Source organism: Littorina saxatilis, linkage group LG12, assembly GCF_037325665.1.
Source record: "Littorina saxatilis isolate snail1 linkage group LG12, US_GU_Lsax_2.0, whole genome shotgun sequence".
In the NCBI taxonomy this organism is placed as follows: domain Eukaryota; kingdom Metazoa; phylum Mollusca; class Gastropoda; order Littorinimorpha; family Littorinidae; genus Littorina; species Littorina saxatilis.
In genome coordinates this window covers 40,072,687-40,086,807 of record NC_090256.1, presented here as the reverse complement: position 1 = coordinate 40,086,807, position 14,121 = coordinate 40,072,687, and the positions used below count along the sequence as shown (strand labels likewise).

Sequence of the window (14,121 nt, the reverse complement as noted above, 5' to 3'; positions counted from 1 at the left end):
CAGGAAAGTGGCTTGGTGATAGTGGCAGCAGAGAACGGCGAGCTGGCGTTGGAGCGGAGCAAAGAAGCGCCGTCGTCCAACGGTCCCATCGGCACAGGCGGCTTGCTGCTGTCGTCAGAATCCCTGGACCTGCTGAACAAAGGGCGGGAAGGCTCGCTAGGTACGCACAGCCTTGCCTCTTCTCCTCCTTCTGCATCTCACTCCACTCACCCCCTTCCCACCACCACCACCACCACCCTCCCTTCCGCCAGCCAGGCCGCACCAGAAGAGCCCAGAGCTGGAAGCGACGATTTAGACGGCTCTTCCGTGGACGGTGTCAGTCTGCTCGAGGGCTCCTCTGTGGACCTGGTGGGCTCTTCCGCTTGCCTGGCTAGCAAGGACGGTGGTGGTGGTGGTGATACTGACACGGTCAGTGCTGTCTCTGATGCCGGCTCTCATTCCCCTGGTGCAAATAGTTCTCTAAATTCCCCGAACGCCTCGTCGGGTGTCAAAAATGAAGATAGCAGTTCTGAGTTAACTGAGAAAGTGCAGGGGAGTGATGGCGCGGGAGACGAGAGCGTCTTAGTTGGCATGCTTTCAACGTCGCATGATGAGGATAACAGTTGCTGTACCGATGACACACAGGAAGGGACAGACCGCGAAAACTCAGGAAAATCTGATGCAAATTTGCAAGGTGAGGGGTCTGACCTCCCGTCTGTCATCATTACAGGGTGTAGCCACAGCCAGGGAGTAGACACTCCAGAATCAGACGCAGAAGACGAAGATGGAGGTGATGAATTTTATGATGCAGTTAGCACCCCCCTCCCTTCTCCTCTTGACCCTGGCGCTCGGTTTGAGGTGGTGGAGGGCGTGAGCACAGGGGAGTCTTCCACTGATGCTGTAGCTGGGGAGGGGGTGACAGAGTCACAGGTGGACAAAGGTGACAATGACAAGGCTAGTGTTGTAGGGGAAGGAAGGGAAGAACGGGGTGAGATGGATGATAAAGACGTGGTGGGGGGAGCTGAAGACAAGTCAGGGGAATCTTGCACCGACACTGTAGCTGAGGAAGGGGTGTTACAGTCACAGGTGGACGAGGGTGGTGATGATGAGGCTAGTGGCGGAGGTGAAGGGGGAGGTAGTGAAAAAGGGGGTGAGGTGGAGGATAAAGATGAGGTGGAGGTAGCTGAAGAGAAGTCGGGGAATCTGGGAAAGGATGCAGAAGGAGAAAAGGATGTAGGTAACGAAGAAAAAAATGATGGCGGTGGAGTAGAAAACATTAATAGCGGTGAAACTGTTGAGACAGACCAGCCTGATGAGGCGAAGGAGAACAAAACGGAAGCTACAGAAAAGGACATTGAGGGTAGAGGAACAGGTGTAGAAAAAGAAACTGAGGGTGGGGATGATGACACGACCGAGGCATCTCTCGCTGACAGGGCTGAGGAGGGCGGTGGGAATGACCTTGATGAAAATGTAGATGGAAGCGTTGCTGCTGTTAGCGCAGAAGAAAAGGGTGGAAGCGATGTTGATGTTTGCGTAGAAGAAAAGGTTGCAGACACACAACATGAACAAAGCTCACAAGATGACACAAACGCAAGCTTGGGTGGTGGGGCCTCTGACTCTGCAAGTAGTAAGCCTTTTGAGAAAGGTGATGAAGAATCTGATGATGTTAGCAATAAGGGAGAGGGTGCAATGGTCGTAGACACGGATGAATGTGAAAAGGAAGAGAGTCTGAGAGGTGAGAATGAGAGTGGTGAGCAAGACACTGGAGAGCCGTCTTCAGGGAGTGACCTCAAAGAAACAATGGATACATCCGATATTCCGAGTGCTTCTGCGTCGATGACTGATTTGGACGAAAAGAAGGCAGGTGAGGGAACTGAAGAAGCTACCATAGCTGGAAAAGCCCAGGACAAAAAGGAAAATGAAGCAGAGATTGAAGAATCTTCCCCTGAGGAAACCCAACCAGAAACCACACAGGGTGGTTTTACAGATAAAGCGGGTGAAGCCAATGTTGGAGAAATAGCTGATGATGCAGAGGATTCCGAATCCAAAACAGAAAAAGACACAAGTGCAGCAAAGAATTCAGACGATTTACCAGACACCCTGTCACCCTTGCTGGACAACAGAAAACCACAGAACCGCGATCTCAGCGAGGGTGGAACGTCTGACGGCTCGGAAGCCCTCCTGGGCGATGATGGGTATGATTTTGACGACATTGACGAAGCTCTGACAGACGGCAGCCCCAAAGCGAGCAAGGACAAAGGTCAAGGAGAAAAAAACGACCTTGAAGGGGACGCTGTCAGCTTTGGCAGCAAAGATTCGGGTCTGCAGGAGAGCATGAGCAACAAGGAATTGGAGGCCAACAAGGGGGACGGCGCCAGTTTTGGAAGCAGAGACTCCGGGCTGCAAGAAGGCAAAGAGAGCGAGGGGGTCCAGGAGGATACAGTCAGTGTGCAGAGCAGGGATTCTGGCGCCGGAGGGGTTACAGGGGCTGAAGGGGGCTCACCGGGCGTGGTCGGGTCCAGGGAGTCACTAGACCTTGAAGCCAAGCTGGATAAGCTGCAGGCTTCACAGGATGCCAGTCCAGCCAGTCCCTCGGCCAAGGACAAGCATGCCCACAAGAAGTCCAAGTTCAAAAGGTTCAAGAACATTTTTAAGTGATGTTTGCCAGATGCAATGGAACCTCTCTCTAAGTTCATCCCTGTTCAAGTACAAAAGGCTCAAGAACATTTTTCAAGTGATGTGTTTGCAAGATGTAGTGGAACCTCTCTCTAACTTCATCCCTCTCTAAAACTCTAGTTTTCCAGAATTAAGAAACAAGTCGCGTAAGGCGAAAATACAACATTTAGTCAAGTAGCTGTCGAACTCACAGAATGAAACTGAACGCAATGCCATTTTTCAGCAAGACCGTATACTTGTAGCATCGTCAGTCCACCGCTCATGGCAAAGGCAGTGAAATTGACAAGAAGAGCGGGGTAGTAGTTGCGCTAAGAAGGATAGCACGCTTTTCTTTATCTCTATTCTTTTTAACTTTCTGAGCGTGTTTTTAATCCAAACATATCATATCTATATGTTTTTGGAATCAGGAACCGACAAGGAATGAGATGAAAGTGTTTTTAAATTGATTTCGACAATTTAATTTTGATAATAATTTTTATATATTTAATTTTCAGAGCTTGTTTTTAATCCAAATATAACATATTTATATGTTTTTGGAATCAGAAAATGATGGAGAATAAGATGAACGTAAATTTGGATCGTTTTATAAATTTTTATTTTTTTTTACAATTTTCCGATTTTTAATGACCAAAGTCATTAATTAATTTTTAAGCCACCAAGCTGAAATGCAATACCGAAGTCCGGGCTTCGTCGAAGATTACTTGACCAAAATTTCAACCAATTTGGTTGAAAAATGAGGGCGTGACAGTGCCGCCTCAACTTTCACGAAAAGCCGGATATGACGTCATCAAAGACATTTATCAAAAAAATGAAAAAAACGTCTGGGGATTTCATACCCAGAAACTCTCATGTCAAATTTCATAAAGATCGGTCCAGTAGTTTAGTCTGAATCGCTCTACACACACACACAGACACACACACACACACGCACGCACGCACATACACCACGACCCTCGTCTCGATTCCCCCTCTACGTTAAAACATTTAGTCAAAACTTGACTAAATGTAAAAAAGGTATGTTTATGAAACACTTTATTATAGACAAGACGAAACAAGAATTTTGTTCACAAGTAAACGTTCCGTAAACCTATCTTTCTTGTTCTTTTTGTTCTTGAGTTGCGAACGTTAGCAGTCAACTTGTTTGGGATTCTTGGTCAGTTAGTGTCTGTATAAAGCGTTTGTAATCTTACCTCGATTTTAAGACTCCCTCCCTTGCAAGACCTGATTTATTCTGATTTGTGGAGATCTTAAGGGGGTATTCCACTGTATAGTGCGGCATACATGCAATCTCTGCATCGGATTAGTCATCAACATAAGCTTACAGGTGTGCTCTTGAGTGATATGTTTTAAATTTGATTGTTCTTTTGTACATTGTTATCCAGCTTATGATCTTGCCATATCTTTGTCAGAAGTCTTCGTCAGACTTTTTTGTGTATCGCTTATACTTAAACAATTTCACAGTTTGTGAATGTATTTGTAGCTTTGCAGGATTTCATTTTTTGGGTAGAATCAAAACAAAAAATAGTGACACTGTCTGGACAGAAGTTTTAAAATCAAGTTTTATCAAATAAATTAATAGTGTTGATATTTTTACAATTAAAATGGCTGGAGTTTAATAAAGAATAATTTCCTCATAAAGAACTTTGTTGAATATTTGAAAAAGGATATTTTTAAGAATCTCATTAATATTAATAAGCTTGTCTATGCAAATGATCTGGATGTTTTAAAAATTGCTTGAACAATATAAAACTCAATGATCTTTTACACCCAGGTCCTATGAAAAAACAAACCCAACAGTAATAGGGTGAAGCCTTAGACTAACTGTGACTTTCTTAGTCTGTGACATTTAATGCAAATAAAACCAGGGGTTCCGCTAGGTTTTATTAGATACAAGATGATTTGATTGGACAGTCACGTTGCCACAGCTAATAGACACTTTTACAAACAGAGCTATGAAAGTGATCATGGAAAAAGAGGTTTATTTAAACCACTTGAACACAAATGTCCTTTGTTTTGTTAAGCAAATTTGATTGTTAATACTCCGCTGTAATATATACACATTGCTACATCAAGACTGTAACCGAAGTTCAATCATAATTTATAATAAATTTACTGTTGTAATTATAAGAGAAGTAAAGCTTGTTTTCTTTATACTTAATGCATATTTACTGAAAAACGCAAATCTGGTCTACACCCTGGTGCTGAATTCAGTGTAAAGGCTCACAATAAACAATGATACTTGTCAACATTCCTGTTATGGTTATTTTTGAACATGTTGAATGTGTAAGAATTTCTTCTCTATTGCTCAGACTATAGTACACATACGAAACAACTTTCTTATTCCTGTGGCGAAATGGACACTGTTACTGGTAGGTGTTATCTATAGGTTAACCATTAGAGGAATATAAAAGTTGTATTTAATCAAGACACTTCAAGTGATTCAACGTTTGCCTTTCTTCCCTAGTTTTCTGCCAGCCTCTTAGTGTTCTGCGCATTTATCCTCCTGTTCTCAACTCCCAGCCTTAACCCCTGCAAAAGTCTTTCTCTTAATCCATTTCTTGGCCTGTGATATTTACCTATATCTATGGAATTGTTGAGTTCAGTCACTATCGCGCTGCTTTGAAGCAGTGGCCAGTATGTGACCTTTAAATTTAATAAAGAAGTAACTCTTGAGGGGTTCATGCATTTTTACAACTTGTTCCTTTTGCATACCTTCTCAGTTCCAAGTGCATTTAGTAACTGTCTATCTGATGGCCGAATGGTAACGCACTTGCGCTCGGAAGCGAGAGGTTGCGAGTTCGACCCTGGGTCAGGGCGTTAGCAATTTTCTCCCCCCTTTCCTAACCTAGGTGGTGGGTTCAAGTGCAAGTCTTTCGGATGAGACGAAAAACCGAGGTCCCTTCGTTGTACACTACATTGGGGTGTGCATGTTAAAGATCCCACGATTGACAAAAGGGTCTTTCCTGGCAAAATTGTATAGGCATAGATAAAAATGTCCACCAAAATACCCGTGTGACTTCGAATAATAGGCCGTGAAAAGTAGGATATGCGCCGAAATGGCTGCGATCTGCTGGCCGATGTGAATGCGTGATGTATTGTGTAAAAAAATTCCATCTCACACGGCATAAATAAATCCCTGCACCTTGAATATGTGCGCGATATAAATTGCATAAAAGATAAAATAAAAAAAATAAAACCCTGCGCTTAGAACTGTACCCACGGAATACGCGCGATATAAGCCTCATATTGATTGATTGATCTCCTCCTCCCCTTCCCCTATTCCCCCTCTCCCACCCTATGCTTCTCCGGTTCCATTTGAATTTAGTTTTACTTCTTTTGTTTCTAAATTTGTCTTTCGCCTACTCTTTCATGTCTGTATAGTTATAGCCAAGTGAGAAAGCAATACAAATCAATCATAAAGGCGTTTCGATTATGAAGTGTCTCTTACCTGGCTTGTGGCTACACCTTTAGGAAGTTTTGGGAAAGATCAACCTTTTTAGTGTTTCTGTACAGGTAATGAAACAGAGACTGCATTTTTTTTCTGCAGTTCTTGCATGGTGTTTTGTTAATGTGGCATGATGAGGATTTTTTATGTCAACATGTGGTTTTTTTTCCTGAAGAGTCATAATGGACATTTTGTGGATTTTGAGTGTGAATTGTAAAGTGAGTGATTTTTTTCCTGCTAATATTACAATGTTTAACATTTGTTGTTTGTTAACAGGCTGACTTGCATAATGACTTTAGTCATAATTTCATTTATTATTCTAAATGTACTGGTGGATATACTTTTCTTACCTATATTCACACTAATTGTAATGGGTGATTGAGTAATTATTTGAGCACTGTGTAGACATCTTGTCAGATTTTGCTCCAGAGTCACAAAAATTTGAGCATTTTGGGTCAGAAACAAGCTTGAATTATGATGCTAGAAGTTGTTATATGTATGTTGACTATAAGTTATAACCAAACAAATTTGCAACATAAGTTAGTAGCTGGTAAGACACTCAAGCATTTCATAACATTAGTGATCTTTTATACAGATAATCACATTACTGCAGCTAACCAATATAATTTTGCATTGTTAAACTCAAATTTGTAAAGTAGAAGAGTCTTGTTGCAACATACAAAAGAAGCTGTATGGATTTTATCTGTAAGCAGTGTCTGAGTTGACTCAACAGATTTGATTGTGGTGCTGTGGAATTGGTCTGCATAGCTGAAAGTTTGATAGTAGTTGAAGATCAGACTTTTTTTAATGTTACACATAGTTCCAGAATACACTGATTGAGACGCAGACTTGGTGGTTACTTTAAATCAAACGCAACACGGAAGAACATGGCAAATATTTATTCAATGACGTGAATAAATTTACATGTACAAAGAAAACCCAAAACTCTTATTTTGTCAGCCATACACTTAACAACACAGGATGTTAACTGGCACAGTGTAACATAACCACGTGTAAATTTCATCATAAAATGACTTAGATATAAAAAGTTCACGCCTGCAGGCATTTATCAAAGAGAGTGAATTAACATCAGCAATATGAGGAAATTCAAGCATTGTTGAATGTAAGCTTCAGGTTGATGCAAATAAATATATACATAGTGCAAACAGAATAAAAAGAAGTAATGTTTGTTTCAAATGGTTCAAAGAAACATGCAAAATATAGCAATTTTAGACAGTTTGTGCTCAGTATGGACATAGGCAGTTTTTTTTAAATGAGTTTTAAAGAAAGATATTGATTAATAATTTAAAGCAAGAGAGTTTACAATGTTGTGTTTACTGAGGAATCCGAAGGGGATGTAGAAAATGTCACAGAACATATAAGCCTGATCTCTTTGCAGAATTATATGTATGTGTACCCAGAGATAAAAAGTCATTGTAGAACTTTTTTTTTTCTGAAATGAAATCAGTGTAATAAATTCAATATCAAAATAAAATTTCAAAACTGTAAGAGAGCTTATGTACATCTACAAAGTTGCTTTTAGGAGGTTCAAGAGAATTCCTTTGTATCATTTCTTCTTTAAAAAAAAAAAAAATTATTTGGTGGTGGGGGGGGGGGGGGGGGGGGGGGGGCTGCATGTGTTTTCTTGTTCTGCAATAGAAATACATGTAACTCAAAGGATTGATTAATTGATCTTCTAATTCACAAGTGTACCTGTTTTGACCAGAGAATTGGGTTTTATGTGCATGAAGTTGCTTTTTAATTGTTTTTATTTTGTTAGTATTTTGGTTTGACCATATGTCTTAATGTTTCAATGCAATACTGTCCAGAATGTTTGCAAGTCAGCATGTGTTTTTATAGAAGTGGTGTGGTTTGGAAATGACATCCGTTGAATGAATTTTGTTTCATTTTTGTGTTGTTTGGTCAATTGCTTTAATTGATTTCATACCAATCTAATGTATCGATGACAGCTTCCTAGGTTAAATGATGACAAAGTGTCACAGAGTTTTTTCATCATGAGCAAACACTTATTAGCAAACCATGTGATTTTACAGAAAGTTGTACAGGTAATTGGTTATTCTTTACAGGTGCTTGCTCTTAATTGCAATCTATATGGAGAGGAAAAAAACAGCACTTTTTGCTGTGATTTTATATGCAACCCTAATTTCTCTTTTTGGCTGCTTTTTATATTATACAAATATTTGTATGTGTTGTAATTAGGGTAGTTTGCCAGTGTAACAATAAAACTCTTGGAGTTGATAAACCTGTTTGTTTCGTTGTTCATTTGTGGATCTGAGACAATTGGAGTTAAAGTTAGTACTTGTGGGAGTGTGACATTATATCTTTGAAGAAGGAGAGTTGAATGGTGAGTTAACCAAATGCTTTCTCTGAAATATTAATACTCACCTCTATGCTTTCTTTGGAATAACTATACATATCTCTGCCTGACTGTGGTGTTAGTATTTCTAACAAGTTTTTTTCTGCTTATTAAACAATTTCAGAAACAAAAAAGTTTGACCTCTTTTCCCCATTGAGTATTTAGACTGTGTCTGCAAGATACACATTCCAAAAGCTCTCTTTTTTGTGCTTTTTTTTCAGATTGTTAATGTTATTTTGCCTACATTTTGTATGTGCTTTGCATAGAGAGAAAGTTTAACTCTTGGGGATATCTTTGCCGGAAGCAATGCAGTACAATCCATGTAATTTTTCTGCAGATGTAAACTTGAATTTTGTTTTTATTTTGGTGGCTTTATTTACTGCATGGCTTTTGCAGCTTGATTTATGGGTTATAAACGGCTGTTATGTTCTGCATGGTTGTTGAATGATGCATCATGGAACAGTTGCCTCAAGAACCCACTGGCTTATTTTTCTCCAACCACCTTCTTCAGTAATTCCCTTCCAACCCAACCCTACCTTTGTTGTGTAGTTAGCATCAGAACTCTCAAACACAGTGAGCTTTTGTGGCTTTTTTCATCTTTCTGATGCATAACATCATGTTGTGCATCTTGACTTGAACCAGTTTTATATGTTTGTTGTGTACCCCTTTTCGTTGGATTAGATCAAAGGCATGTCATTTTGCGTGTGAAACATAAATCAAATACCATCACGTTTGCATGCGCTGCCTTTGTTTTCCCTGTCTCCCCCTCTTGTAGTATTTCTAGTTACTTATGCAGCTTACATTCTGATTGTTTAAGGAACTTTGTGTGATAGATATAAATGTGCACCAGCAGATGCATGATTTGCCGCATTTCGTTTTGTGCTTTCCATGAAGATATGACTTGTCTGTGCATAATGAACATTAGCTACTCTTATGCTATTTTTTTTTTATCTAACTTGTGTGTTTCTTAATTTTCTTTTCATCTAATGTCTCATGTCTCAGTGTGTCTCTGTGTCACACTCACAGTCTCTTTTTCAACTGCATGGGTGGGATTCTTCCGGTATATGCCGGAAATCTGATTCAATTATGGCCTCTTTTTTGTGGCCCTTTTTTCTGGCTCTTTTTTGTGCTCTCTTTTTTGTGTTCTCTTGTTTGTTTTGTTTTTGTGTGGTTCGGTTGAGGTTAAGGAGTCATGACAGTTTTCAGTCCCACCCATGCAACTGTGTCTCTTTCCTTATCTTTCACACAAAATGTCTTTATTTATTTTATTTTTGTTAAAACTTTTTTTTTTTTAATAATTTTTTTTTAATTTCTCTTCTTTTCTATGTATTTATTTTATTATTTTTGTTTGTTTTTGCTTGTCCCGACGCTTTTTTCTTCTCCCAGTATGCTCCCACGCCGCTCCGTCCCAGCACTCACTGCAACATCCACACCCCTGAACTTCATTCCGCCGCCAGACTTCACACAAAATTGCTTCAGTATTGTTAGTGTTACCAAGGACTTATTATGACATTCAGAGGCAAAGATTTTGAGTGGCAATTGTCAAATGGGAGCTTTATTCCTTAATCTTTCGAGCAGATCAGCCATGAAGTATTCTCAGCCGTGCAACTATTATATAACTATTAGCAACTGTAAAAAAAAAAACGTGCATACATTATGAATTGCATATATAATATACATAAAAAATGACACACCAAAAATAACATTAGAATGACACATCTAGATAATCTATCTTCACTCGTAAAATATGAAAGCAGAGCAAGAGTGGTGAATGTCAATGTAATCTCAAGCACTTAAATGTTCCTATTACACATGTTCACAAGTGCTTTTGGAGAAAGTGCATGTGTGTCGGAGGGAAGGGAGAGAGATTCGTGGCTGTTGTACGATATTTTGAAGATTTATTTTTATTTTCAATCTGATTCAGTCATTGTTCTGTGTGTGTGTGTGTGTGTGTGTGTGTGTGTGTGTGTGTGTGTGTGTGTACGTTAATGTTTGTTTCTAATTGTTTCTTTAACGGGTCTAGTTTTTCTATTTCACTTGTCTGGATTCTACTCACGATATTTTTCCGTAGCAGAACAAAAATATGTGCAGCAAACACTCACTGAGTCATAGCAAGACATTTTTTGGCTCATCTTCACCAACACAAGGATTAATATGATAGTGTGTTTCACAAGTAACAACAAGGACGGTGGATTGGAAGGGTAGCAGAAACATTCCTGCTGTCAGTGATTCAGTGTATATCTCTACAAGGGGTCTGACGCAGGGTAGAAACTTGATAGATATGATACAAACATCCACCGGGCCTGAGAAACATGATAGATATGAAAGCAAACATACTTGACATCTGACCCGCGTGTTGCCCCCAAGCTGACTTAGGCTTCTTAAAACGATGTACAGAAACTATGATGTTTATTGGTCCTATCATATCCCTAATTTAGCCTGGAGAGGGTTTGGTGGCCAGGCTCTCACCTGTAGCTGTCATAGTGGCCGAGATGATCTGATCGACAGACGTGCTGATATCTGTTGGCTCAAAAGGAAGGTGTTGAGGGTTAGGAATGGACTTAGCTTCTGTGCCTGATTTACTGTTTTGTTGGGTTAGAATTTGTGGTGTGTGTGTGTGTTGTCTGTCTCCCTTTTGCTGAGTAAGAGTATCCTGTTCACTCCCACACACAATCAAAACGCGCACACACACAGTGACACACACACACACACACACACACACACACACACACACACACACACACACACACACACACACACACACACACACACTTGTTCACGAATATATACAAGTCACCTCCAAGGCAGTCCAAAGATGAGCCTTTACCTTTGTTGATAATGCATGCCCATTGATGAGTTAGCTGTGGGTGTGTCACTGTCAAGGTGAATGATGATGAAGGTGTTTACACTCACCTGAAGCTAATTATTATCTGTCAGCTGGCCAGTGATGTGGAACATGCTGTTTGCCTGTAGCTACAAGTACAAGTCTAATGGATACAGACCGATGAAGTCATTAGTGTCTGGAGTTTTGTAAAGCTCTTTCTCTTGTTGCTCTGGCTGGCTCATTCTCTGTCTCTCACCTTCTCTCTTTCCAAGGATTCAGATGTGTTCACTCAAGCAGGCATGTGCATGCATGCACTCACATGCACAAACGCGCAGAAACACACGCACGCTCACACACATACACACACACACGCACACGCACACGCACACACACATCCAATTAAACTCTTCCCCTCTCCGTCCCAACTTGAATTTCTTTTTGTTTTGGTTCTTTGGCCTTACAAACATTAACATTGTGCCAATTCTCAAAACAAGATTTGTGAGAGCTGAATAGCAAATTGAGTAGCTAATTGAGGCTGGGATCAATTGTTTATAAACTCACATTGGAAATGAAAAATTGATTTTCAATGCCTCCGCAGAGCAGGTTGATCAGTTTCCCAGTGCTGTGCACCCTTTCAAAGTTACATTAGACAATACGCTTGATTTAACATTATATCTGTGGGCCTTAAAAAAATACATTGCAGAAGAATACACAAAAAGTGCAACATGGATTTTGGTTAACGGCTTCTTGCATTAAGTCACAGAATGATCTTTTGTGCAGCCATAGCTCACTTCTTGCTGTGGTGTTTGTACAGCTTGTATGTACTGGGTTGGCCTTGAAAGGAACTTGGCAGACAGATATATGATTTACAATCCCACAAAGAGCAAACTGCTCCGCTTCCCCCCTCAGTGTTACTGTGTTGCCTCAATCTTTAGGTGCGAAAAGGTTAGGTTCAGAGCTGCATATGGTTGGAATTATATTTTAGAAGGAGCAGAACCAATAACCAACGTTCTCTGCCAGTCATAAAAACATTAGGAGGAAATATATTTCATGAAGAATTTTGACGCCACTCTTATCGGATGAGTTTGCTTTGAAATTGACATGGTTGTTTGAGCAAAACAGAAACATACACACACAGAAATGCGCAAACAAACACAGACAAACACACAGACATGCACATGCGCACTTAACCACTCACAATATGCATGCACACAATTACACTCGCATGCACATACAGACACAGAAACGCACAAACACACACACACTCACTCTCACACACACACTCATACACTCACACACACACACACACACACACACACACACACACACACACACACACACACACACACACACACACACACACACACACACAGGGAATAGGAAGTGGGAAGTGAAACAGGAAGATGTATCTTATTGTCCTTTTTCACAGGACCTCATCACAGCCCACAGCCTTAACATGTCATCTGCCTTTGTTCTAACAGTACTTCCGCCCCCTTTCTGCTTTGTTTTAGCACCTGTGGAGAGAGAGAGAGAGGGGGGGGGGGGGGGGAAGAGAGAGAGATAGGTTTAAGTTGTATCTATTTACAGCACCACATTAGCTGTCTTAATGTTCCCTATTTGTTTTATCCCTCAATGTTCGTGTCTGTGTGTGTGTGTGTGTGAGTGTTTGTGTCTGTTTCACATCTTGTGAGAGTTAATGATATAGCCGGTTACAGCTGTTGTGCACATGTTGCATCCAGGCTCCTTCTGAATCACCCACAGGCACTTGCGTCACAGTAGAGTAGCCACGCCCATTACACAACTTGCGCTGTTTGTCTCATGTATGGCTTTAACTTTTCCTCACAGTCAGACAACATTAAATCAAAACTGACATAGATGCTAGGACAGTAAAATTATCAGTGGGAAAAATGCACACAGACAGCACTCTTTGCTGTCATACATTGCTGAAGAGCATCTCCGGCCTTTAAAACAAACAAAAAATTTAAAAAGAATACTGGTATTGCCTTTGCAGTGAAAAAGAACGCTTCAGATAAAAAGTTCAGAACTGAATCTGTAGTGTAAGGCTGTGTAATTGTAAAAAAAACTCAAGAAAGACCATAAGACAAGTTTGATTTGTCGCTTTCATCATCTCATTCTCTTGAAAGAAAAAAAAAATCAGAAAACAAAGAATCATACAAAGGTTGTTGCTTTTATAATGGAGAAGAAAATGTTGAGTGAAATGTTGACAGCTGGGTTCAACTATAACTGTAAGCAGGCAATGTGAACACTAACACCAAGAATACAGCATGAAAGAATAAGGATAAACTAGAGAAAAATCCAGACAAGTTTCCTTTGTCCTTTTCATCTGCTTGTCTCAAACGCAGTATGTTGAGATATTTTCCTCTGTAACACAAGATGAGATGTGTTTTGTACAGACTGAAAAGACTTCCGTGCACAAAGAAGCAATCTTGAAAAGAGCCTCAGCCATTGTATGAGTCGACCATCAATTTAATGTGTCAAGAGTGTTCTGGCCCATCGACTACCCGACACATAAAACTGTCATGCATGCATGCACCTTGTTTTGGTTGCCACCTTTTTAACTGCCATAATGCCTGCTCCACTCTTGTGTAACGTTCCGAGTATAAAAGAGAAATGGAGAGAAGATATCGAAAGGACTGTTTGTGTACAGTGGAAGCCCCCCCCCCCCCCCCCCTTTCTTTTGATACCCCCCAATTTAAGACTTCTCCCCTTTTAAGACGTTAATTTATTTGGGTTTTCTCTTCATACCATCTGTAAATTTATCCCCATTCTAAGACTCCCTCCTTTTTAAGACTCGATTTC

At 40.3% G+C, this 14,121-nt stretch overlaps 1 protein-coding gene across 3 annotated transcripts in view; it reads left to right on the top strand.

Moving 5' to 3' along the window:
- The window catches only part of LOC138981933 (leucine-rich repeat flightless-interacting protein 2-like), a 54,969-nt gene that overhangs the window by 32,422 nt on the left and 8,426 nt on the right, over nucleotides 1–14,121 (top strand). For 2 of the 3 annotated variants that reach the window (XR_011460741.1, XM_070355108.1), the window contains exon 6: nucleotides 4–160. Coding sequence is in view for 2 of the 3 variants with exons in the window: in XM_070355108.1 (XP_070211209.1) it covers nucleotides 4–160 (157 nt within the window). In the remaining variant the exon portion in view is untranslated. Of the gene's footprint in view, nucleotides 1–3; nucleotides 2,775–14,121 lie in introns of those variants that run through there. The other variant, XM_070355107.1, reaches the window with a different exon arrangement.